We start from the raw sequence: 27,332 nt of genomic DNA on the forward strand, positions 1-27,332 counted from the left end.
GACATGTTTCAACAAATGGGTGCAACACTGGAAGCATTCACTTGTCTATGCCAAGAAATTTGGAAGTCAGCTATCTGACCAACTGACTGGAAGAGATCATTATTTGTGCCCATTCCAAAGAAAGGTGATGCAAAAGAATTTGAAAATTACTGAACAACATCATTAATATCACATACATGTAAAATTTTGCTAAATAATTGAAAAACAGTTGCAGCAGTACATAGACTGGGAATTGCCAGAAATTCAAGCCAGATTCAGAAAAGGACATCGAATGAGTGATGCCATTGCTGATGTCAGATGGATCTCGGCTGAGAGCGAAAAACATCAGAAAGATGTTTACCTGTATTTTATTGACTATGCAAAGGTATCCGACTGTGTGAATCACAACAAATTATGGACAACATTGTGAATGGGAATTCCAGAACACTTAACTGTGCTCACATGGAATCTGTACATAAACCAAGAGAGTTGTTTGAATACAAGGGGATAATGTGTGCTTTAAAATAAAGAAAGGCGTGCATCAGGGTTGTATCTTTTCACCATACTTGTTCAATGTGCGGGCTGAGCACATAATCTAGAAGATGAACTCTATGAAGAAGAACACAGCATCAGGACCAGAGGGAGACTTAACAATCTGCAATGTAATGATGACACAACGTTGCTTGCTGCAAGTGAAGAGGACTTGATACACTTACTGATGAAGATCAAAGACTGCAGCACTCAGAATGGATTATACTCAACATAAAGAAAACAAAAATCCTCACAACTGGACCAATAAGCAACATCATGATAAATGAAGAAAAGATTAAAGTTGTCAGGGATTTCATTTTACATGGATCCACAATCAACGTCCACAGAAGCAGCAGTCAAAATTCAAATGTTATTTGCATTGGGCAAGTAGTTTTGAAAGTCCTCTTTAAAGCGTTAAAAAGCAAACATATCACTTTGAGGAGTAAGGGGCCCTGTTCACAAAAGCTGAACAATGAATATCAAGACTGAAGAAGAATTGATGTGTTTGAATTATAGTATTGTCAAATAATGTTGAATGTATCACGGCTGCCAGAAGAATGAACAAATCTGTCTTGGAAGAAGTACAGTCAGAATGCTCCTTAGAAGTGAGGATGGCTAGGCTTTGTCCCACACACTTTGGACATGTTATCAGGAGGAATCTAGTCCCCAGAGGAGGGCATCATGCTTAGTAAAGTAGAAGGTCAACAAAAAAAGAAGACCCTCAATGACATGGAATGACACAGTGGCTGTAACAATGGGCTCAAATACAGCAAAGACTATAAGGTTGGTGCAGGACCAGGCAGTGTTTCGTTCTGTTGTACACAGGGTTGCTGTGAGTTGGAATGCACTGCACAGCACCTTAAAAAACAGCATGATGTAACTAAGTATGAATTTAGGAAGAGATGTACACCATCAGCTTTCATAAGCCAGTGCAAGTGACTCTAACACGCCACTGAGTGGGATGTATGATGGGAGTGGAAGCTGGGATACCTGTTAGGAAGTTACTGTAAGAGTCTGGACAAGAGAAGATGGTAGTTGGGACTAGAGTGTAACAGTGAAGATGTGAAAATGTCATATTCAGTACACATTTTGAGAATGACACTGATAGAATTTAATGATGAACTAGACAAGAAATGTCAGGGAAAAGGTGATTCTATGTCTTTGCAACTGGGTGAATGGTGGTGGTGTTTATAGAGGTGGTGAATGGAGAGGATCAAATTTAGAATGGGAACTGAGAGTTCAATTTTAACTTATTTAATAATAAACATCCAAGTGGAGATAGCAACTAAGCAGTAGAACACTCAAGTCTGGAGTTCTGAAGAATGCCTGGCCCAAGAGCTACAGAACAGGAATGATACTCAAATCTTGAGACGGGTAAGATATCTGGAGAAGGAGAGTAAGTGTAGCTAAAAAAAAAAAAAAAAGTAACTAGTTGGAGAACTGATCACTCCACCAAAGGACACTGAGGAGGAGCAGCAAATGAAATGAGAAGGAGACAGTGGGGTCTTGGGAGCAAAATGAACAAAAGTGTTTCAAAAAAGAAATGGGAAATTATATCAAATACTGGTAAAAGGCTGAGTGAAATAAGAACTGTGAACAGATGGGTTTTACCAACAAGGAAGCCAATGGTAAGCTTAATACAACGGTTTCAGAATATTGGTAGAGATGAAAGTATGTTTAGCTTGAGCTCAAGAAAAAAGGGAAAGAGAGGAAGTAGAATCAGAGTACAGACAACTCTTAGATAAATTTACTTAAAGGAATGTAGATAAATGGGAAAACGAGGTGATGTTTTTGTCTTTTTTGTAATAGTAGATATTACATTCGTATGCTCATCTGTTGCAGTGTAGTAAATTACTTAGTATGGCTTTTCTACCCGTAAGTCATTGTAAACTCAGTGGTGGAATGACCAACTGAGGAGCTCCTGATTGTAAATGTTATCCACCTGGGTTATTTCTGTTGGGCGTGGCACAACGCAATGTTATGGGAGGCTCTCTCTCAGGTGCTTAGAGTTCTGATGCTATGATTGGCTAGTTTGGCCACTCTGCCAAGCTCAAAAGGAGGCCTCCTAGAGGCAGAACTCTCTCTCTCTGACTGCTGGTTGAGGAAGATGTGCTGCTGAAAGAGACACGGGCTCCTGAGACATGCCTTGCTGTGAAAGAGACACAAGAGACATGTGTTGCTGAGTAAGACACCCAGGGACATGCACTGCTGGGGGAGAGACTGTGAGGGACTTGGCTGAGAGACGGTGGGCTGGGAGAGAGACTGAGCGTTTTTTCCTGAACTTGAACTGTAGCCTGGTGCTTCCCTAATAAACCCAGTAATCTTTGAGTTCTGTGTGGCCACTGCAGTGAATTATCGAACCCAGGAGAGAGGTGGTGGTGCTTTGGGAGGAACGGTTGGAGAAAGGGCTGGAGGGAGGCAGCATGTCTGGCCTTGGGCTATTGATGGTGATTCTGCCTTCCTCTTGTGCAATTCTAGGAGGTCAGAACATGTGGCCTCCTTGCCCTTTTTGCATCTGTATAATCGAATAGAGAAAAAAGTGTTTCCTCAAATTATTCATCAAATTTAACTTTAAGCAAGACTTCTTCTTCACAGAAAAAAAAAAAAATTGAATTCTAACTCTGACTTTTTCACAATTACCTTGGAAAGTCACCTCAAGTTGAATCTAATAAAAATACAGGATTTGATCATTGGGCCTATTTTCATAAAAGTACAATATTTGAGTGCTGGCTAAAAAAAAAAAGATTTAAGAATAAGGTTTGAAAATTTTCTCTGTACTTTCAATTTTTGCAATATGTAAGGTATATACCATCTATTATAATAGGATTATTTATAACAATCCCCAAAACAGTTTTTAAAATTGAAGAACTGATAGTGAACAGTGACACTTTCAAGCTCATAGTGTAAAACATGACACCAAGTAAGTGATTTACAGGTTTTTTAGAATAAGTCAATTCATGTATCCCACATGAATTATAATCATCCTCGAGACAAGAGATAGTCTGGTTATACATAGTTTTAATTCACTGATATTTTATTCATGTATTGAATTCACATGCAATAAATACACCCCTATTATTACTTAAGATACTACAGAATCAGAAACACCTGAACACAGAAGAAAACTCTGTTTCTTTAAAGATTTATATAAAACAGAAAATGCCTTCAATTTTCCCAGAAGCATCTTCAAACTGCACCAAACATCCACACACAGTCAATGGATGTTTTCTCAATAAACCAACTCTATTCACCAAGTAATAACTCTTCCAGAACCAGATGCCGTACTTCAGGACCACAGACTGAGAGTTTCCTTTATTTCTTATAAAAACCTAATTCTAACAAAAAAGTACAAACTAAAACTAAATATAATCTAAAATGGTTTCTAAATCCTCTACCCCTCGTTTTAAGTTCAACTCCTGGCAATAACAGAATTTTATAAATTTTAAACGAGTGTATATTAAGTATATTTACTGCATTTACTATTTAACGTTTATGACTACATTCACGTGTAAAGAAAGAAAATCCAGACCAAACGCATCATGATAAAGAAAACTCTTTAGCAGCCTTCCTCCCGAGAGGCACCATGTTTCCATGGTCACACCCAGACACTCGGTGCCCTGCGGTGTTCTGTGATCTGCACTCTGGGACAATTCAGATAGAGGCAGTCTCCCTGGAGTACTCAGTGATTCTGATATTCTCTCTTCCGCCTTCCATGACTCTCACATTTGTTGTCTATTAGTTGATGTAATTATGTTGTATTTAACTAATTAACATGAGTTAAGAAAAATAATAAAGTAATAATTCTCATTCGGTGCCATCGAGTCAGTTCCAACTCCTAGCAGCCCCATGTGCAACAGAACAAAACACTGCCCAGTCCTGGGACTTCCTCACAGTTGTTTCTATGTTTGAGCCCATTGTTTCAGCCACTATGTGAATCTATCTCACTGAGGGTTTTCCTCTATTTTGCTGACCCTTTATCAAGTACTATGTCCTTCTGCAGTGACAGGTACTTCCTGATAAAATGCCTAAAGTACGTGAGACAAAGCCTCCCCATCCTCTCTTCTCAAGGGCATCTGACTGTGCTTCTTCCAAGACAGAGCTGTTCGTTCTTTCTGGCAGTCCATGGTATGTTCTCCATCAACACAGTAATTCAAAGTGATTAATTCTTCTTTGGTCTCCCTTATTCATTGTCTAGCTTTCACATGCATTTGAGGTGACTGAAAATACCATGGCTTGGATCAGGTGCACCATAGTGTCCAAAGTGACATCTTTGCTTTATGTTTATGCAGCATATATGCCCAATGCAATATGTCATGTGACTTCTTAACTGCTGTTTCCATGGGTGTTGATTCAAGTAAAATGAAATCCTTGACTACTTTCAATATTTTCTTTGTTTATCATAATGTTGTTTACTAGTCTGGTTATGAGAATGTTTGTTTTATGTTTCATACTGAAGGCTGTAGTCTTTGATCTTCATCCCAAAAAACCCACTGCCATCAAGTTGATTCTAACTCAGTGACCCTATAGGACAGGATAGAACTCTCTCTCATAGGGTTTCCAAGGCTATAAATCTTTATGGAAGCAGACTGCTTCATCTTTTACAGAGTGGCTGATGGTTTTGAACCACTGACCTTCTGGTTAGCAGCTGAATTCTTTAACCAGTGAGCCACCAGAGGTCCCTTTGATTTTCATCAAAAGATGAAAATGTAGGGCAGCATAAAGAATGTATTTGGGGATGTCAGGCTTTTATTTTTAATTCACTTACTAAATGAAACAGCATGAAAATTTTATTTGAATATTCCATTTTGGCCTGAGTCATTCTTGAGACTTGTAGAGAGAGAAGATTTTCTGCTAAAGGGCAGGTTTCCATATTTGGGTCACTACAACTATACATATATCATAGCAGAACATGATTTCTTATTCTATATGTACTATACGTTGGAATTAGAACTTAATTTTACATGGAAAAAGCTAAAATAACCAAGCTAAGAGATGGATTTTAATGTTTATCAACAAGTTAGACTGTCTTAAATGTCAAATGACCTACGGCAGGACAACCAAGATTTGAGGGAGCTCTACTCCACTGTCTCCATATCAAATGCACCATGATAATTGAGATCATCATATTTCCTGTATATCACACACAAATACACATACTTTCTCATTCCCAACAAGAAAAACAAACAAAATAAATAATTTGACCCCACTAAAGAATACTCATAGCAAAAATGCTAGTAGCTACCCCACACATCTATGGTCAACTGATTTTTGAGAAGGGTACTAAGTCCATTTGATGGGGAAAGAAGAGTCACTTCCATAAATGGTGCTGGGAAAACTGGATCCATGCCTCAGGATCCATGCCTCACACCATATACAAAAACAAATTCAAAATGGGTTAAGGACTTAATGGGAAAACTAAAACCATAACATTCTTAGAAGAACAAGCAGGAGCAAGATTGTCAGGTCTAGTTTTCAAAACCAGATTACTACAATAACAAAAGCACAAACAGACAAAATAAATAAATGGGACTTCATAAAAACTTCTATTTATCAAAAGACTTTACCAAAAGTGATCATACAAGCCACCGTTTGGGAAAATATCTTTGGAAACCCTATAACCAACAAGAATCTAATGAGCAAAATATATATGAAACGTCAACAGTTTAACAACAAAAGACAAATAACCTGATCACAAAATGGACAAAAGGCACAGTCATTTCACCAAAAGTGAAATTCAAATGGCCACCAAACACATGAATAAATGCTCAGCATCATTAGCCATCAGAGATATGCAAATCAAAACCACAATGAGATATATTTCACTCCCACTAGGATGGCCAATATAAAAAAACACAGCAAATTAATGTTGGCGAGGATACAGGGAAATTGGAACCCTTATCCATTGCTGGTGGGAATGCAAAATGGTACAGCTGTTGTGGAAAACACTATGGTCATTCCTCAAAAACTAAAAATAGAACTACCATATGATCCTGCAATTCTACTCCTAGATATGTACCCCAAAATCTTGAAAGTGGAGACTCAAAAAGAGACCTGTACACCAATGTTCACTCTAGCACTATTCACGACAGGCAGAAGTTGGAAACAACCTAAACGTCTATTAACAGATGAATGGATAAGGTACATATATACAGTGGAATATGACTCAGCCAGTAGGAAAATGAAGCCTTGATACATGCTACAATATGGATAGATGGATCTTGAAGACCTTATGCTGAGTGAATAAGCCAATCAATCACAAAAGGACAAATATTGTATGGCCTCATATATATAAAAAAGCAAGAAAAGGCAAATGCATAGAGACGAAAGTTTATTAGTGGTTGCCAAGGGCAGGAGGGACGGGAGAAAGAGAGCTAACAGTATTGGGGGAAAAAAACACTGATTAAGGGGAGAGTTGCACAACTACTGTAATTGCTGTTAATATGCTGTACACCTGTAATAAGTTGAATTCCCAAAAGCTGTGAGATACCTAAATTTGCAACAAAGAAAAAAAAAAAAGAGTGGCTGCTGAGGCTGTTTTTGTACAACCAAATACCTCATGGGATTTGGTTCCTTGGTATGGAGGTTTAGGGTTAATGGTTTCATGAGATATCACATTAATTGGCCTACCAAGGAGCTCTGGTAGCATAGTGGCTAAGGCACTTGACTGCTAACCAGAAGGCTGGCGGTTCAAACCCACCAGCCACTCCTCGGAAGGAAGGTTGGGCAATCCTACTTCCGTAGTGATACTGCCTCGGAAACCCAAGGAGGGGTCGCTATGAGTCAGGGCTGACTCGACGGCACATAACAACAACAACAACAACAACCAAGGAGTTTAGTGCTCTTGCTCTACCTCCTAGGAGTTCTGGTGGTGTAGTGCCTAGGGCACTTGACTGCTAACCAGAAGGCTGGTGGTAAAAAAACCCACCAGCCACTTCTCAGAAGGAAGTTGGGCAATCTACTTCCGCAGAGATACCATCTCTGAAACCCAAGGAGGGGTCGTTATGAGTCCGGTCTGACTCGATGGCACATAACGACAAGCTCTACCTCCTAGTTCCATGTGTAATGCCTGGGGTCTAAAAAGCTTGTAACAATTGGTCTCTATTCACCTGGAGCAACAGGGGAAGGAATAGGAAGAGGATACGGAATGTGTGGCTAATTGCTTCCATGAACAATTGCCTCCTTTGCCATAAGACCAGAACTGGATGGTAACCAGCTACCATTACTGAACATTTTGATCAAAGATCCCACACAAGAATCCTGATCAAAAAGAGGAAAATGCCAAACAGAATTTAAATTCTCATAGATTCTAGATTTTCTGGACCCATGGAAGGTGGACAAACTCCTGAAACTATTGCTCTGAGATAATCTTTAAACTTTAACTAAAAATAGCCCTTGAAATCATCTTAAAACCAAGTAATAGCTTAGCTTAACTAAAAAAAAAAAAAAAAAGTCTCCCTTGAGCATCATGCTCTTTTACGAACTACCCATATGGGACCAAATCGACAAAGGCAACTTGAGAGTTTAGACGGAAGCTTGGGGGCAGCGAGTTTATGTGAGTGGGAGAGGAGCAACCTGGTCAAGGAGGGTGAGAATGGCTGCACACCAAGAACGGAATCCATGTCAGTAACTTGTACACACAGAAATAGGTCAATTGCTCTGTTTTGCTGTGTTTATTCTCAACAACAACAAACCAAATAAAATTTAGGAATAAAAGCTTAGGAAGCTTAAAAAAAAAACAAAAAATGCTAGCTACCCAGTTTTCACTGAAGAACTAAAAAAGATTAGAATCTAAAATAAACAAATTAGTTATTGCTGAATTTATCCATTGATAAAGACTACATTCTCATTTATAGTGACTCTGCTCTGTGTTTTCTTATTAAATACAACTGCACTCTACTTCAAATCATTATTTCTGCTTTGTTTTATCTTCTAGAACAAAACCAAAGTATGTCATAAAAACCTGTGTTAACAGGCCACACCACTTTTCTTTCTTTTGTTCTTTTTATGAGACTAAGATCATTCAAATGGCTTTGGCTATAGTTTATTAAAGAATTAAACAGCATAATCTCATTTTTCTATGCCTGGGCTAAACTAGAAATAAAAGGTTAGTGAATTATGATTCAAAGGTGTGGTTAGAAATTAATTTGTAAACAATAATCATATTCAAACAACATAGAGCATGACATATTAGTTTGTAAAATGGCAAAACCAAACACTAATTCTTATAACAATGAAAGAAAATGGTATAGTAACCATTCAATGATTCTTTATTGTTTTCTGAAGAAAAGGATTTTTATTCCTCCACAATCCTGTATTTAAGTATAAAACTCAGAAAACCTTTCTATATCAACCTAAAATTTTCTTTGACACTTTTGTCTCCTAAATGGTAGCAAAAGCTGTTATACTAGTCACTACATTTTGTTAAAGAAAACATTTCAACATTTTATGTTTCTCTAATGTGTAGCTTCTACGAAATTAAATGCATGCTCACAGTCAAATTTTTATTTCCATAAAGAACTGTCACTGCATGACCACTCTGCCATGCTGAACGTGCTAGATTTTTAATTATATTAAATTTGATTTAAATTTATATTTATATTATTTCATCATAATAGCTTTTAGAGATACATATCAAGATCTGATCAGATTGTAACGACATTTTTTTTACATACAACACTTAAAAAAGGATGTCTTTCTCTTTATTTAATGTTTAAAAAATGGATGGTCAAAGATTTTTAAAATTTTTCCTTAATTTAAATGGTTTCTTCAATAGGCATAACTTTCAAATGCCAATGCACAATTCAAGAATTTGGTATTCCCAAAGTTACTAAAATCTTTACAGACACCTTTTCTTAAGAATAATAAAGTATGATACAGATACATAATAAGCCTTAAAAAATACCTGAGAGGTCTTGCCTGGGGATTGCCTGCTTCTACATATGGATGTAAATAATCCTTTATGTAGAGGTCAGCAGCACTATTAGAATGGGTGCAAATGAGAATCCTGCTGAAATAAATGGTGCAAATAAAAAAATGATAGAACACAAAACTATTCAAGCAGTATAATACCAAAAAAAAAGCAGTGGCCATCTTAATATTACACATTTCCCTCAACCAACTTAATAATGTCTAACATTTAACGTCTTTAGGAAAGTTACTCTTTAAAAGGAAGTAAATTCCCCAAAATTACTGGCAATTATACAAAATAATATTTTTTTTAACTACCCAACCCTTTTAGCTCTGACAGATACCACAATTCCTTAGCCAACTTGGAGTTTTGAGAGCTATTTAAATATTATCTTTCTCTACATTGACAATTTTTTAAAACTATGTTCTAAAATAATTCAAATTTTAGTGCTTTGGGTTTTTTAGTTTTTGTTTGTGTATTGGCTTTTTTATTTTTTTATTTTTAAAATCTGGATGAAAAAAACTGACTTGCTAGCCCTCATTTTGTATTTAAAACAAGAACAGAGGTAGTGCCTTACTAATTAAATATGAACACACATACCACCATCTCACCTAGTCTCCTGTTGCTGGAGTATGTGCTTGACAGCCTGAGCTAGCGTGAACGTTTTGCCTGTCCCATAGGGTCCGATGATAAGAACAGGTGGCAGCTGTATTGAAAGTGGAGTTGTAATGGCCAGAACAGCCTCTTTCTGTTTTGCATTTAGCCGAGGATCCAACTGCTCATCCCACTGTCTGTAGAAAATTTTAAAAACTGGGTTATTTTAAACAGTACACAACAAACAGGTATCCTGAATTTCACTGAATAATCAGAACTACTGAGATAACACAGCCTCTAAAAAGACTAATACAAGTTTTCCTGGCTATCTGAAAATGAAGTGTTCCTAACCAATGTTTCATAAGCCAAAATCATGTAAAGTAAAGAAGTAATCATCATTCAATTATATGGAAAAAAAATCAGTGAGCATTCCCAGACACAAAAAGTAAACTACCAAATCATATCAAATAGCACATAAAACCTAAAATAACACATGTAACACTCACAGACACAATTCAAAGCTATGGTGGCTTGATGTTGAGTGTAATTCTTGGGGAAGGAGCTTGGTGACATCACCCTTGCTGGTCGAGGTGCGTGCTGCCTTTTCAGGCTTGCCACAAAACAAATTATGAATGCTAGCTGTGTCTATTTTCGTAAAACGAAAAATCCTCGCATTTCTTTTGGATAGCGAAAACAGGTACTAATGCAGGTCTTTTTGTAAAAGTGGTGTAAAGAAAACTCAAAAAGTAGGGGTACCTGCACTTACTTTAAAAATTATTTTAAAAAATTACCCCACAGAGCCTGTGTATGACATTTTGCCATGTTGATCAAAATTGAAGTCCTATCTTGTCTTACTCCAAGTGGAAAAAGATTTTGATAACTAAAGAAATAACACACTACGAGTTTGGTTGCTTCCAATTCTATAAATAGTAATGGCAATGCCTCAAAAATTTAGCTTCCTTCTGTCATATAAAAGCATCAGAAAACTTTTTTGCTGGTAATAATGAAGAAATAGTGTTCTTTGCATAGTGAATAAAATGCAACAGAGAAACTAAATGAATTTCAAAATCTAATCCACTGAAGATCTCTCAGTCAAGCACTAAAAAAGCAGAAGAGAAAAAAGCCTCTGATCCCAGTCTAAGAAACATCAAACTTTTGCAAAGATCTTAATTTAGAAGTTTTTTGAGAAGGTACTAAAAAGCCAAATATGAGCTTATTTTCTGACACTTTCACACATGCACAAAATGCATCTGCAGGGGAGGGGCCAGGGTAGAGAACACCTGTCACAGCTGCTACTGTAAGGAGATCTCGCTTCCCAGTGTTCTCACTACCACTTGGCTATGTTTGAAAGACTTAAATGGACAACAGATGCTGAAAGGGATCAAACCAAGTGGAGAATCAACAGCATTCTTTCTCCCAGCTACAATTAAAATACAAACTATCACAACAACTATGGTAAAAATGATAAGGATGTGAGCCAAAATAGGAAGGGTGTATGAAGAGTTTCCTGGGAAATTTGCAATCAAATTCCCTGCAACATAAACTGGAAATAGGGGGACACAGTTTAGGCAGGAAAATTCTCTCTCTGTGAAGCTATACCCCACTTAAATTAGAAGCTAGTTATTTACAGAAATTCTACTTAACATTTTCAATTAAAAAAAATATATCTATCACTACTGTCATATTAGGACAGATAAAGTCAAAGAGAATTTACCTAAAAAATATTAAACCTTAAAAAACCACCTTTGACTATATAAACACTCCACTACTTATATTTCTAAAATTTAAAAAAATTTAAGGGATTTAAAAAAAAAAAAAAAAAGACTCCAAGCAGTAACAATAGATTTCCCGGAAGCGTTCATTAAAGCACAAGCACTTCACTCCAAAGTCCCTTGCACGTGCCAGCTTACTTACTCAGCTGTGCCACTAACTCACAATGTTCCCTCCTCTGTAAACGAGGAAAACACTTTAGATGATCTCTAAGTACACATTCAGGTCTAGATGTAATATACATGGCAGACACTGTGGACTGGTTACCCCCAAACCATTCACAGCATCCTTTTCCTGTTTATTCTTCTACTATAGAGATTGTTGCTGAGACAGTGGCAGTGGGGGTGGGGGTGGGGGTGGTGGCAGTAGTGGTGGCCATGTGCCAGTGAGCCAATGACTACAGAGACTAGGATGCTAAAATACTCAATTTCCCAGCATCCTTAGGTGAAGACCCAATTCTGGTCAATGAGATGAGCTTTCCTACCCAATAAAACAGAAACAAAGCCACACCAGAAGAAAGTACTTCCTACGTCTTCACTTTTCTCCTTCTGCTGAACAAAATGAGCTTGTGGTAAATAACACTGCAGCAATCATCTTATAACCACGAGGCAAACTAGCATCAAGAGGAAAACCAGCAAATTACAACTGCACGGAGAAGCGGTTCCGGTAAAACGGAAGAATACACAAACTACACAGACCCTCTTCAACAAAGAAAAGGGGAAACCAATTAACACAGACACAGAAGACAATCCTGGAGCCCTGGTTTTGATAGGAAGAATACAGAAGTGGACCTAACCTCCAACTAGAAGAACCTGCATGAAAACACTGAAAAAGGAGACATAGGGAGCTGCCGCCTATCAGCGATCCTGATGGCACAGACAGCTTGCATATTGCCAAGTGGTGTTAGGACCTAAGAATTAATCTAAAACTCGGCCCTGCTAGCCAGGAGCTGCACGGAGGACTGCCCCAGTGGCTGTTTAATAAAAGGGGAAGCAGCAAAGAGGGAGACAGGTGAGCTGTGGACTTTAAGCTGTCCAGAGGGCATAGCCATTTTGAATGCTTACAAGTGGTTCAACCATTTTGGATATTTAAAGCAACAGCTTTCTCTCGGATTCCAGGGACCTAAGAATAGGCTCCACTTGCTGGGGACCACAAGGACATACCTGACACAAAGGACTGGAAAGGTGCACTATTCCCCTTGTCACTCCTATACCCCACCCCATCCCCTCTTGTGAACGCAGGTACAAGCCATCCCCCACTCCCACCCACCTTCTGGGCCAACAGGAATTCCATCCCAGTCTGTGTGCTCGGAAGGAGCCTAGGTGCCCTGCTCAGATTTTTTTTTGCTTTTGCTTTTTTTTCTTCAGTTTGTTTTCGTCTGCTTTAAAATTACCATTTCATCCTTCTTACTATTATTTATTATTCTTCCCTTCCCAGGTCCTAGTTTTCAACTTTTTCTGTCTTTCCTGTTCCTGGTTCCCATTTTTTTTCTTTCTTGTGGTTCTCCCCATTCCTTGTCTTTCTTCTTGCACTTTTCCCATTTTTTTTTTTCATTATTCTCCTACTCTACCTCTTTTCTCTTATTCCCCCTTCCCCAGATATTACCAGGTTTTTTTTAACTTCCACCCCCTACCCTTTTCTACACATATTTTTCTTGGCTTTTTAAAGCATTTCTTTAAATGTTTTCTCTCATTTATTGACTTTCCTCTTTTTTTCTCTTTTCAGTGATTGATCCTGTGTGTTTATGTGGTGTGTTTTCTGTATGCTTGCTTTTACTTTTCTGATGGTTTTGTGATTGTTGTTTTTCTCTGAGTGGGAGACAGCAACCATGCCCATATGATGCAACCACACCCGCACCTCTTGCATCTCTACTTACTGAGTGAGCCACCACTTCCTTCTCCACCAACTGGCCAATGATAAACAACCACCCAGAAGAGCATGACTCACCCTTAACTGCTCTTCATAGTTAACAGAGATCTGTGAAGATACTCTCATCTTCTACCACAACCACCAGGAGACGGGGGTAAGTGCATAAGTGCTGCCAACTAGTGAAGAGAGGAGCCCAGTACTCTGCTTACTCAGATACATCCAAATAAAACAAAGAAAATGAAAATCCAGGGCAAATCACTCCAACATACAATCACCAATTAATTATATACACAACAATGTCACAATGTCTTGGAGACAACAGACCATTACCACCCATACAAAGAAGCAAAATAAAGGAGTAGAAACAAGGGAGCAGGATACAGATCCAGAACACATCCCTGATGAAGAACCAGCATTGGAACTCCCTGATAAGGAATTCAAATGAACCATACTCAAGTACCTTCAACAGACTGAGAGACAGATCAAAGAAAACACCGATAAAATTAAGGAAAACACAGACAAAACCCTAGAACAATTTTGGAAGAAAATACAAGAACAAAATGACAAAATAAATTAAAAAATAGAAATGATACAAAATCTACAGATAGAATGCTAGAAGATTAATACTAAATTTTCAGAAATAGATAACACATTGAAAGGGCAAAGGAGTAGAATTATATCAATGGGAGACAGAATTAATAAGACTGAAGATAAATACCTGAATACTTCTTTGGAAAGGGATCAATCCGAAAAAAGATCAAAACAAAATGAAGAAAGTCTAAGATTCATGTGGGATACCATCAAAAGGAGTAACTTACATGTAATCAGAATTCCAGAACAGGAAGACAAAAATAAAATCATTGAGAAAACTGTCCAAGATTTGTTGGAAGAGAACTTCCCTGACACGATGAAAGATAAGAATATATGCATTCAGGAAATCCAACAAACCCCAAACAGGACAAACCAAAAAGAAAATCACCAAGACATATCATCATCAAACCCATCAAAACCAAAGACAAAGAAAGAATCCTGAAAGCAGCACGGGAAAAACAAAAAGTTACCTACAAAGGGCAACCAGCAAAACTAAACTCTGATTTCTCAACAAAAACCATGAAGGCAAGAAGGCAATCAGATGAAAAATTTCCAATCAAGAATTATATACCCAGCAAAATTATCCCTTAAATATGATGGCGAAATTAGGAGATTTCCACATAAGCAGAAATTAAGGGAATTTGTTAAAACCAGACCAAACTTACAAGAGATAACTAAAGGGAGTGCTTTGAACAGAGAATCAATAATAGCAAACAACAACTGACCATTAATACACAAGATGACATAACCCAGAAACCTACACAGCTGTGAAACTATCCAAAATAAATAAGCTTACAAGATTGTAAACAGAGAACCAGAGACATCAATTGGCAAATGAGAACACCTACAAACCAAAAAGAGGGAAAAAATAGTGTACTTACAGAACTTCTATATGGTGAGGAAGTCAAGAGAGTTGCAAGACAGAATGGACTCTTTTAAACTCGGGGAGAAAATTATAAATCACACGGTAACCTCAAAGAAAAATGATAAACCTTCACATCACAATAAAAAAGAGGAAAAGCACAAATATTTAGCAAATACTAAAACAACAGCAACAAAGGAAATAACACAATTCATAAACATAAGGAGCTCAGCACAGAAAATTATGTGGAACAAAGAAACCAGAACACCATGAAAAAACACGTAACAAAATGACAGCAACCAATTCATACTTGTCAATAATTACACTGAATGTCAATGGATTAAACGCACCACTCAAAAGATGGAGAGTTAAGACAGGATAAGAAAACAAAACACATCAATATGCTGTCTACAAGAGACACATCTTAGAGACAAAGACAAAACTAGACTAAAAATCAAAGATTGGAAAAAGATGTATCAAGCTAATGGTAACCAAAAAACAGCAGGAGTGGCAATATTAATTTCTGATCAAATTGACTTGAAGACAAAATCCACCATGAGAGACAAGGAAGGACATTATATAATGATTAAAGGATCAATTGAAGAAGAAGATATAACCACAATAAATATCTATAGACCCAATGAAAGAGCCCCAAATTACATAAATCAGACTGTAACATAATTGAAAAGACAAACAGATGCCTCCACAGTCATAGTAGGAGACTTTAATACACCACTTTCAAACAAAAATAGAACTGGAAAGAAACTCAACAAAGATGCAGAACTAAACATACAATCCACCAACTTGACCTCATAAACATCTACACAGCACTTCACCCAAAAATACCACAATATAAATTCTTTTCTAGAGCACATGGAACATTCTCCATGATAGACCATATGATAGGCCACAAAACAAGCCTTAATAAATTTAAAACTCCTGAAATACTGCAAACTATCTTCTCAGATCACAATGCTATCAAATTAGAAATCAACAATAGGAAGATCAATGAAAAAAAGAGTAAACACATGGAAACTGAACAATACCCTCTTTAAGAATGACTGGATAAGAGAAGAAATAAAAAACGAAATTTAAAAATTCTCTGAATCAAACAATCAAAACACAACATACCAAAATCATTGGGACACAGCAAAAGCAGTGATCAGAGGCCAATTTACAGCAACAAATGCACACATCAAAAAAGAAGAAGAGCCAAAATCAACACTTCAAACCAACATCTCCAACAACTAGAAAAAGAACAGCAGGAAAAGCCTACAGTTACAAGAAGAAAGGAAATAATAAAGATTTCAGCATAAATCAATGAAACAGAAAAGAGAAAGACAATAAAAAAAAATCAACAAGACTAGAAGATGGTTTTTTGAAAAGATTAATAAAACTGACAAACCACTGGCAAATTTAACAAAGGAAAAGAGGGAAAGAATACAAATAACATGAATGAAAAATGAAATGGGCAACATCACAACAGAACCAACTGAAATAAAAAGGATAACATCAGGATACTATGAAGAACAGTACTCCAACAAATTTGAAAATCTGGAAGAAATGGACAGATTTCTAGAAACACACTACTTACCAAAACTAACACAGACTGAGGTGGAAAAGTTCAACAGATCTGTGACAAAAGAAGAAATTAAACAGGTCATAAAAAAATTACCAACAAAAGTCCTGGCCCAGACAGTTTCACTGGAGAATTTTACCAAACATTCAGAGAACTGACATCAATCCTACTCAAACTATTCCAAAACACAAAAAAGGATGGAATCCTCTCTGACTCATTTTATGAAGCAAGCATAACCTTGATATCAAAACCAGGTAAAGACATCACTAAAAAGGAAAACTATAGACCAATCTCTCTTATGAATATAGATGCAAAAATCTTCAACAAAATCCTAGCCAATAGACTCCAACAATGAACCAAAAAAAAAAAAAAAGATACATTATGACCAAATGGGGTTCATATCAGGTATGCAAGGATGGTTCAACATTAGAAAAACAATCAACATCATCTATCACATAAATAAAACAAAGGGAAAGAACCACATGATCATATCAATAAAGAAAAGGTATTTGATAAAATCCAACACCCATTCCTGATCAAAACTCTTAAGCAAAATAGGAACAGAAGGGATATTCCTCAAAATAATAAAGGTCATATATACAAAGCCAACAGCCAAAATTATTCTCAATCAAAAGAGACTGAAACCATTCCCCTTGCGAAAAGGAACCAGACAAGGATGCCCTCTATCACCGCTTCTATTCCACATTGTATTGGAAGTCCTAGCCAGCTCAATAAGGCAAGAAAGGGAAATCAAAGGCATCTAAATTGGTAAGGAAGAAGTCAAACTAGCCCTCTTAGCTGATGATATGATCATATACCTAGAAAACCCAAGAGACTCAGTCAAAAATCTACTGGAACTAATTGAGAGATTTAGCATAGTGGCAGGACACAAAATCAACATAGAAAAATCAGTTGGATTCCTCTACACCAGCAAAGAGATTGCTGAAAAAGAAATAAGGAAATCAGTATCATTTACAATAGATACCAACAAAAATAAAATACTTGGGGATAAATCTTACCAGGGACACAAAAAATCTGTACAAAGAAAACTATAAAAAAATTACTTTAAGAAACCATAAGAGATCTACATAAGTGGAAGAACATCCCATGCTTGTGGACAGGAAGATTGAACATTGTGAAAACATCAATTCTATCCAACGCAATCTATACATTCAATGCAATCCCAATCCAAATCCCACTAACATTCTTTAGGAATATGGAAAAACCAATCACTAACTTTATATGGTAAGGAAAGAGACCTCAGATATGCAAAGAACTAATGAAGAACAAGAACAAAGTAGGAGGTCTCACAGTCCTGGATCTTAAATACTACTATATGGCCACAGGAGTCAAAACTGCCTAGTATCAGTACAACGACAGATACATAGACCAATGGAATAGAATTGAGAACCCAAAAATAGATTCATTGACCTATGGTCAGCTGATCTTTGATAAAGGGCTAAAATACATTAAATGGGGGAATAGATGGTCTCTTTAATAAACGGTGCTGGAAAAACTGGGTATCCATTTGCAGAAAAATGCAACAAAATCCTTACGTCACAACATACACAAAAATGAACTCCAGATGGATCAAAGAGTTAAATGTGAAACTAAAACTATAAAGTTGCTCAAGGAAAAAATAGGGGCAAATTTAGAGGCCCTAATTTATGGCATAAATAGACTGTCAAGCATAATCCAAAATGCACAAACATCAGAAGATAAAGTAGACAAATGGGACCCTCCAAAAATTAAATTCTTATGTGCTTCCAAAGACTTCTCCAAAAGAGTAAAAATAGGATCTACAGATTGGGAAAGAATATTTGGCAATAACACAGCTGACAAGGGACTTATCTCTAAAATATATGTTGTTGTTGTTGTTATGTGCCATCGAGTCGACCCCGACTCATAGCGACCCCTCCTTGGGTTTCCGAGGCAGTATCACTATGGAAGTAGGAATGCCCAACCTTCCTTCCGAGGAGTGGCTGGTGGATTTGAACCGCCAGCCTTCTGGTCAGCAGTCAAGTGCCTTAGGCACTATGCTACCAGAGCTCCTCTAAAATATATCGAAAACTCAAAATACCTCAACAAGAAAAAGACAAACAATCCAATTTTAAAAAATGGGCAGAAGACATGAACAGACACTTCACCAAAGAGGATATCCAGGTGGCTGACAAACACATAAAGAAATGTTCATAATCACTGGCCATTAGAAAGATGCAAATCAAAACAGTAATGAGATACCATCTGGCCCTAGCACTAATAGCAAACTTCAAAAAGACAGAAAGTAACAAATGCTGGCCAGGATGTGGAGAGATGGGGACTCTGATACACTGCTGGTGGGATTGTAAAATGATACAAACACTGTGGAAAGCATAATGGTGATTCCCTAAAAAGTTAGAATTAGAAATACCATTTGATCCAGAAATCCCATTACTAGGTATATATTCTAAAGACATGAGAGCCAGGACAAGAATAGATATATGCACACCCATCTATGTTCATCACAGCACTATTTACAACAGCACAATGATGGAAACAACCTAGGTGCCCAGCAATAAAAGAATGAATAACCAAACTATGGTACATACACACAATGGAATACTATGCAACCCTAAAGAATAACACAGAATCTGCAACACACCGCATAACATGGATGAACTTGGAGGACATTATGCTGAGTGAAGTAAGTCAATCACAGGACGAGAATTACTATATTAGTCCGTCATTGTAAAAAGTCAAGAAGAGGTTTAAATATGGAAGGAAATTTTCTTTGTTGGTTACCAGGTGTTGGAAGGGTGGAGAGGGAACACTGTTAGGTAGGTAGAGACAAGCATTGATTTGGGTGAAGAGAAAGGCAAGGTGCCAAATGTGAGTGATCAACACAGCAGCACTGAGGAAGAGGAAGACATACAGAAGCGCATGGGAGGTACAGACGACAAAGATGAACCCTTTTGCACATACAGTACTGCACTGTCAGTGAAGGCAAACGTTGATATATAGGTGGACAGATGGGTGGAAAGGCTGAACTATTAAGTATGTCTATGCAGGGGGGAGGAGCTCTGGTGGCACAGTGCCTAAGGCACTTGACTGCTAACCAGAAGGCTGGCAGTTCAAACCCACCAGCCACTCTTCAGGAGGAAGGTTGGGCAATCCACTTCCGTAGTGATACTGCTTCAGAAACCCAAGGAGGGGTCACTATGAGTCGGATCCGACTCAATGGCAATGCGTTATGCTGGGGGGTGGGGAGTGTGTCCAAGACCATGTATAGAGTTGGCAGATAATGTTCCTACAAGTGTATTGGCACGTTCTGTAATGTCCAGGTATATAGTAGAGCTGACAAGGGACAAGGTTGTAGTCACTTCTTGGCCACAGCAAGCTACCCAGAGGGAGCCAGTAGTTGGACCTGTGGCCTCAGGGTCGTAGTCACAGGCGACACCAAGCTGAATTGGCATAACATACCACACAAAACACTGTTCTACCTCCTACTTTGGCAAGTAGCTACTGGGATCTTAAAAGCCTGCAAGTGGCTATCTAGATGCAATGATGGGTCTCTTCTTGTACAGAGCAAAGAAGAATGAAGAAAACCAAAAACATATGGCCATAATTAGTCCAAGTGACTGGTACACCATGCAATCTTCAGCCTATACAACTATGAGAGACCAGAAGAACTAGATGGTGCCCAGCTACCACTGTCAACCACTTGGAGGGGGATCTCTACAGAAGATCCTGGAATGGGAGAACAATGTGAAACAGAACTCAAAATCATTAAAAAAAAAAAAAAAGAGGGGGTGGGGAAGAATCAGGTGAGCTGTTCTGATGGGGCGTGATGGAACCACTGAGATTATGGACCCTAGCTGCCCTTCAAGTCTGGAATTAACCCACACCTGTTGTTTCCAGCCAAATAAAAGACAGGCATATGAGCTGAACATTTACATTAATGGGTGCATTCCTTCCTTGGAGAGGGCAGTCATGGGAGAATAAAGGGGCTGTGTATGCACAGAGGGACGGCTCGTGGGGCAGGAGTGCATGGAGGGAGGGACACAGGGAAGAGGTGACTGTGGGGAAGAAGTGGGAGGGGAGCTGTTGCGTTGTAGGAGATTGCAGCCAATATCGTGAGACAAGGTGTGTGTGGGCTGCTGTACGGAAGGTGGGTTTACTTGGTAGACTTTCACCCAAATCACAAAAAAATAAAAATAAAAATAAACCTCAAAATCATTTTTTTTTAAAAAAGGACTAGGTTAGCTGGTCTGATAGAGCCAGATGGAACCACTGTGATTATGGCCCCTAGCTGCCCTTCAGGTCTGGAACTGAACCCACTCCTGTAGCTTCCAGCCAAACAAAAGAAAGGTATATATGAGCTGCACATTTACATTAGGTAGATACACTCCTTGGAGAGATCAATCATGGGCGAATAGAAGGGCTGTGTATGCACAGGGAGATGGCTCAGGGGGCAGAAGTGCACGGGAGGGAAGGACACAGGGAAGAGGTGTCCGTGGGGAGGAAGTGGGAGGGGAGCTATTACACTGTGGAAAATTGAAATCAACGTCATGAGACAAAGTATATGTGAGCTGCTGTATGGAAAGTGAGTTTGCTCTGTAAACTTTCACCCAAATCACAATCAAAAATATTTTTTTTTTTTTAAAAAAAGAGGAAAACCAACATATTCTAGACGGCAGAGATGTAAGGGCGATCTTTTGGTGAAGCCCCTGCACCAGCCTTAGCTCTCTTCTTGTTTAAGTCACAATTAGTTGGGTAAACTGTTACCTGTGTACATAACTAACCACTGGATACTATGATATCTAACCACAATGGTTCTATACATGGACATAATGTTACTTATATCAGATGGGTATTTTAAAGACCAAATGAGATTTAAAAAAATGTAAAATTCTTCAAGAAAGCATTTGAGCAAATGCTCAATTAATGTTACCTTCTATTACTATAATATCTTCTGATGATTTCAGAATATTAAAACTTGTGCAGTTAGCTAGTAAAAATTTTTTGAAAAAACCTTTAGTCTTCAAAATTTGGGGCCTTAAAGAGGCTAGGAGTGAGATGGGTATTAGATTATACACACAAGCAGAAATCTAAGAGATCAATGACAAATTTACAGATACAATGGTAAAATATGTCAGTATTTCTTTATTCACACAGTCCATTTCGCTTATCAATTGTTTCAGTATAATTGCTTCAGAGCAGATCACTAACTTTATCAATGTCAGTCTCTGCAGTTTCTAGCCACGAGTGAAAACATTTACAGGAAGCCAATGATCAACTGGCTATATATTCAATCATGATCCCATCTGCGTGATAAAGAACAGACGATTTCTAGTATATATGCTGAGAAGTGTCATCTCTCATTGTCACAAAATAAAACAATGTAACGTCTCTTTCAAGTTCATTCTGAATAATTTTCTCTCCTGAAGGAAGCTAACTGAAAGTCTTCCCGCCCCCCCCCGCCTAATGTTTTTCTGTAATTAATTTGTAGTCTACATGCTCAAGAATAATTTCTCAATTTCATTTATTCATCCAAAGCCTACCTTATTCCAAAAAAGATTTCAAATGGCTAATGGTTTGTTCCTACACCCAGATAACTTCTAATAAGTATTTAAATTACAGTAGCATGTGGGTTTTTGTTACTGCTCAAAAGCCGTCAGCTACTTGGCATGTTTTATAGCTACTTTTACAGGCAATAACCTGTGGTCAGTAGTATTTCATGATACTAATTATACACAACGTAACTTTCAGAAGTGAGTGTATCAAGTAAACTTGTAAAATTTTACTGATACAGCTTCACATTTGAAACCAAAATTTTCTTCTTTAAACTAGAAATTCTTATTAATTTAATAAATTTGTCAAATATTAATATGTGCCAGGCCCTACTGGAGATTTAAAAGTATAGAGGACATAGTCTTTTGCTTTCAAACCGCAGAGTCTAGTGAGTATAGTACGAATCTACGCAATTGACAAAAAATCTGCAGGAAACCATGTTTGAAAGTCCTAACTGGTCTAGCACACGGTAGGCTCTCAGTAACTATTTGTTGAAATAATGAAATGAAAGGGTCAGATTTATCTACTTGAAGGTGAGAGCACTTGAGAGGGATTAAACCTTAAAGGACAAGTAGATCTTTAATAAATTAGCATTGGGCAAAGATCATTTCAGAAAGAGAAAATCACTTAAACATAAAGAGACCAAAAGAAAGTGTAGAGTAAATTAAACAAACTTCCAGATAATTTGATACAGCTAGAGCATGGAGACTGGAGAGGGAGGGTGGGAGTGCCCAACAGAAAACGGTAAAGGAAATCTGAAAAGATATTGCTAGCCAGGAGGGTCAATGAGATCGTGTATCAGAGCTTCTTCTCAGGCTGTCCAGACTTCATCAACATCTCTAGGAGAAGCCCTCAGAGATGGGTGAGCAGCGAAATGACATGATTATTACAGAAAACTAACTCAGGAAGAAATATGTGACTTGCATCTAAGAACAGTGACAGAGACAGAGACAGCAATGGCAGGATGGGAGAGCAACCTGACGGCTTCTGCAACAGCAGCAGTAAGCACTAGTAAACACTCACTGGCTGTAAGAGCAGAAAGAAAAGGAAGGGCGCAGAGAAGCTGAAACGAGAAGTGAGACGGCGTCACTGCATTTTCACAATCCGTACATCAGCAATTACTTTCAGGAGTGGTGAAGTGAAGACCAGAAATTACAGAGTGAATAAATAAAGACTACTGGAATTATATACACTATGCCTTCTGACAATTTTAACAGTAGAAGGAAGAAAGAGAATACAGCAGTAAAAACAAGAGTTTATTTGGTTTTGTGTTATGAGGCATATTTTCTTTTGTCCTGTTTTGGGGATCACGAGGAACAGAATATGAGGGGAAGTGACTGATCCATGTCACTTCTACATCTGGCCCCTTCCATTTCCCACACGATCCTCATTCTTCTCTTGTGTGCTCAATACCAGGGCTACCTTGGAAACCACCTAGTGAAGATACCAGAGCCTCCTGCAGTCATGGAACAGGCCACCCATCATGACCGGATGGACAAAAGTAGTAAATAAACCTCTACCGCGTATAGCCACTGAGATTTAAAAAAAGAAAAAAGGTGAACTAAGGGGATAAAACCCAGTGAAAAGGATGAAAATAAAGATAGTCCTACAACTATTATCACTGTCTACTCTTGAAACAAAATAGAAGTACCTTATCATTTAATTATGTGTAAAGATGGGCCAAGAAAAATTTAAGCAGAACAATATTTATACAACCGTTGTAGTATTCATTAATCTGAAAGGTATACAGTAGTACCTTCTATGACACTTTCTCCATTCTGCTAAATTACAAAAATGTCTTCTATATTCAAAACGTATTTTAAATTAACTATTTGAACTGCTTGGTAGAGGCCCTAGTTTTTCCACTCAACTTCTACTCAGAAATATTCCTAAATTTCCTGGTATCCTATCAAATTAAGGCTGTTAAGTAAAACAACAGAACTTCTCTTGACTCTAAGATAAAGTAAAGAAAGCAGATGATGAGCCTCAAATGTTTTCATTCTATTATTCTCCTTCCTTATGAAATGCCTCTTGAAGAACATGGGCAAACTCCCTTACAGAAGTAAGCTTCAGCTCTTAGACAGGGACCTGAGAGGACAGCGAGCTTACTCTGATGGGGGAGGAACTCAGGAAAGGAAGACAAGAGTGGCTGCACAGCTCAAAGAATGTAATCAAGGTTGCTGAATTCTACGCACAGAAACTACTGAATTGGTGTATGTCCTGCTGTATATAGTCCCAACAACATCAACAAAATAAATAAAATTTTTTAAAAGAAGTATGCTGGAGTTATTTGATTCAGGAATTCAATTTAACATGAACACAATTTCTTTTAATGAGATTATCTCCTTTTTATACCTGTTGGGACTCCAAGGTATAGTAGGAGTCATAGTGATGTCTGGAAACAAAACCCCATTGTCCTTGATCCTGTCTAGTGCATAATGCATTTCACAAAGGGGTAAGCGATTTAACTGAAACTGAAGTTCAACCTGAAACACACATGAAAAAATGTTTTTAATGAAGAAATGAAACAAACATTAACACCTGCAGTTCACACAAATACTTGGTGGAGACAATTTTTTAGGGTGGACAAGTTTAGAGATTCTTTTAAAGCATAATCATATTCTAATAATAGTAATTATCGCTAAGGTTTGCTTTGTTCATAGTGCCAGGTGCTGTAATAAGCACTTTATATGGATAATCTCATTTAATAGTATCAGTGATGTAATGTATGTATTATTATCTTTATTTTACATGTAAAGTAACTAAGGCACTGGTAAGTTACTTAATCTCTGGTATCAAAAGGGAAATAACTTTTCATAGCTAATGAAACTCTAGAAGATAGTGTGTCAAGGTTATGGCTGAATCTAAATTACTGAAGAACAATTTATCTAACAAAATAAAGCATTCTGCAGGATCTTAAAAGAAATAAATACTCTGATTAAAAAAAAAAATCCTGTAACTCAAAGTAATATTTAAGTAAGTTGGCATTTACATAAACACGGTATTCATTTATATACATTCCCTTTATAATCTTTACAAAGTATTTTATTTCTGGACCATTTAAACATCTCTCCCCTAACACCTGGATTTCATGTATGATGTCAATACTGAGCTGAAGAGAGAAAGTAAGCGACAATAGTTTCAAACACAAGTTCACTGATCTGTGCAGTAAATCACTGAATGTACACCCAGCACAAGGAGAGCTGCAGACACTACCTCCACTGAATGCTCTGTTCCCACTAAAGTCAAGTCGGGAGTGAACAACTTTCTCTTGCTTTCTAAGAAATCAAATTCCTCTTAACAAAACATTACATCTTGTTTACATTAAGTAAAATATAGCAGAGATTTTATGATAACCATTTTTATTTGGTTACAATTTTTTTTTCCTGTTTGCTTTGTTTTCAGGGTGTTTTCTCTTATTTTTACTCAAGGTATAACTTTTATACACCAAACCATACAATTTTAAATGAATAACTCGATACATCTTACATACAGATACACCTATATATAGATGGATATACCTGCAACCACCATCCAAATAAGGTTTCCAGATAAAATACAAGATTCCCAATTAAACTTTAATTTCAGATAAATAACGAATCACATTTTTATATATACATACTTATACTAAATATGCTTATTCAAAAAAAGTACTAATGGTTAATCTGAAATTCAAAAACAGTATATTCATTTGCTAAGTCTAGCAACCCTGTAAGGAGCTCTGGTGGCTCAGTGGTTGAAGCAGCTGGCTGCTACCCAAAAGGTCTGTGGCTGGAACCCATCAACTGCTCCGTGGGAGAAACATGAGGCAGTCTGCTTGTGGGAAGATTCACACCCTTGGAAACCCTGAGGCAGTTCTCTGTCCTATAATGTTGCTAGGAGTCAGAATTGCCAGGGTTTTAGTGTTGGTTTATTTTTTAGCAATCCTATACCCAGGTCAAGCTATAGAATATTTCCACCATCCCACAAGGCTCACTCGTGCCCTCTCCCAGGCAAAACCAATCCTCTGAAAGCAACATTCTGACCTCTCACTACAGATTAGTTTTTTCTATTTTTGAACTTCATATACCATATTTTTACACACATAACACACACATTTTATGTTTTTCTAACTGCATACTCTCCCAAGATTGTTTTTAACATGTTGCTATAAAAAAATTAGCATGTTGTTGTTGTTGTTACATGCCATCGAGTCAAACCCAACTCATAGCAACCCCTCCTTGGGTTTCCGAGGCAGTATCACTACGGAAGTAGATTGCCCCATCTTCCTTCCGAGGAGTGGCTGGTGGGTTTGAACCACCAGTCTTCTGGTTAGCAGTCAAGTGCCTTAGGCACTATGCTACCAGAGCTCCCAAAAAATTAGCATAGCGTTCTTACAAAAATACCCTGGAAAGAGTGCATGGCTGGCAAAAAATATATAATGCAAATGTTACTAGCATAAAAATATGGTACATAGGAATCATATGAATGATTTATGTGGTACATATGAATGTCATCTGTACATTTTTGTGCCTGGCTTCTTTCATTCAACAGTATGTCTGTGCAATTCATCCATGATGCTCCATATAGCAATAGCTTGTTCTTTTTCCTTGCTATGTAGTATTTCATTGTTTGACCATACAACAAATTGTTAACCATTATACTGCTCTTACTTTTAATTAAAATAAATTGATTATAAATTGACAGTGTGTAATGTAATAGAAAAAATGATAGTGTTACTCAATAGTTCATTCAACAGATTTGTAAGAATGCCATAAATCTTTTAACAGCAAGCAGAAGAGCTTTCAAATACTCAAGGCAGAGTTAAATTACTATATAGGGGTATTCTAATTCCACTTCTGTGAAGAAAGGATACAAGAAAAACACCTGTGAAGTATCATCTCTTCAGTGATATAAACTTTCCCAGTCCTATGACATGCTGATTTATCATGAATTAATAATATTCACCAATTTTTATGTTTAAAAAAGAAAATTGATTAGCCTTCTAGTTAAATATGGCAGATTCAACACACAGTTCATATATAAACCTATAAAGACAAAGAGAACAGGAGCTGATACAACCAAGCTGAGAGACACATCACAAGATGATAGCTTAAAGT

At 37.4% G+C, this 27,332-nt stretch overlaps 1 protein-coding gene across 1 annotated transcript in view; it reads right to left on the reverse strand.

The window, feature by feature from the left end:
• HELZ (helicase with zinc finger) overlaps positions 1-27,332 on the reverse strand; it is a 199,686-nt gene that overhangs the window by 119,834 nt on the left and 52,520 nt on the right. The window contains exons 12-14 of the mRNA XM_042783553.1: positions 24,589-24,719; positions 10,030-10,209; positions 9,413-9,517 (exon numbers count right to left, since the gene is read on the reverse strand). Of these exons, the coding sequence (XP_042639487.1) occupies positions 9,413-9,517; positions 10,030-10,209; positions 24,589-24,719 (416 nt within the window). The remainder of the gene's footprint in view (positions 1-9,412; positions 9,518-10,029; positions 10,210-24,588; positions 24,720-27,332) is intronic.

This window comes from Orycteropus afer, unplaced genomic scaffold, assembly GCF_000298275.1.
Source record: "Orycteropus afer afer isolate SDZICR_OR568_19922 unplaced genomic scaffold, OryAfe1.0 scaffold00018, whole genome shotgun sequence".
Taxonomy (NCBI): domain Eukaryota; kingdom Metazoa; phylum Chordata; class Mammalia; order Tubulidentata; family Orycteropodidae; genus Orycteropus; species Orycteropus afer.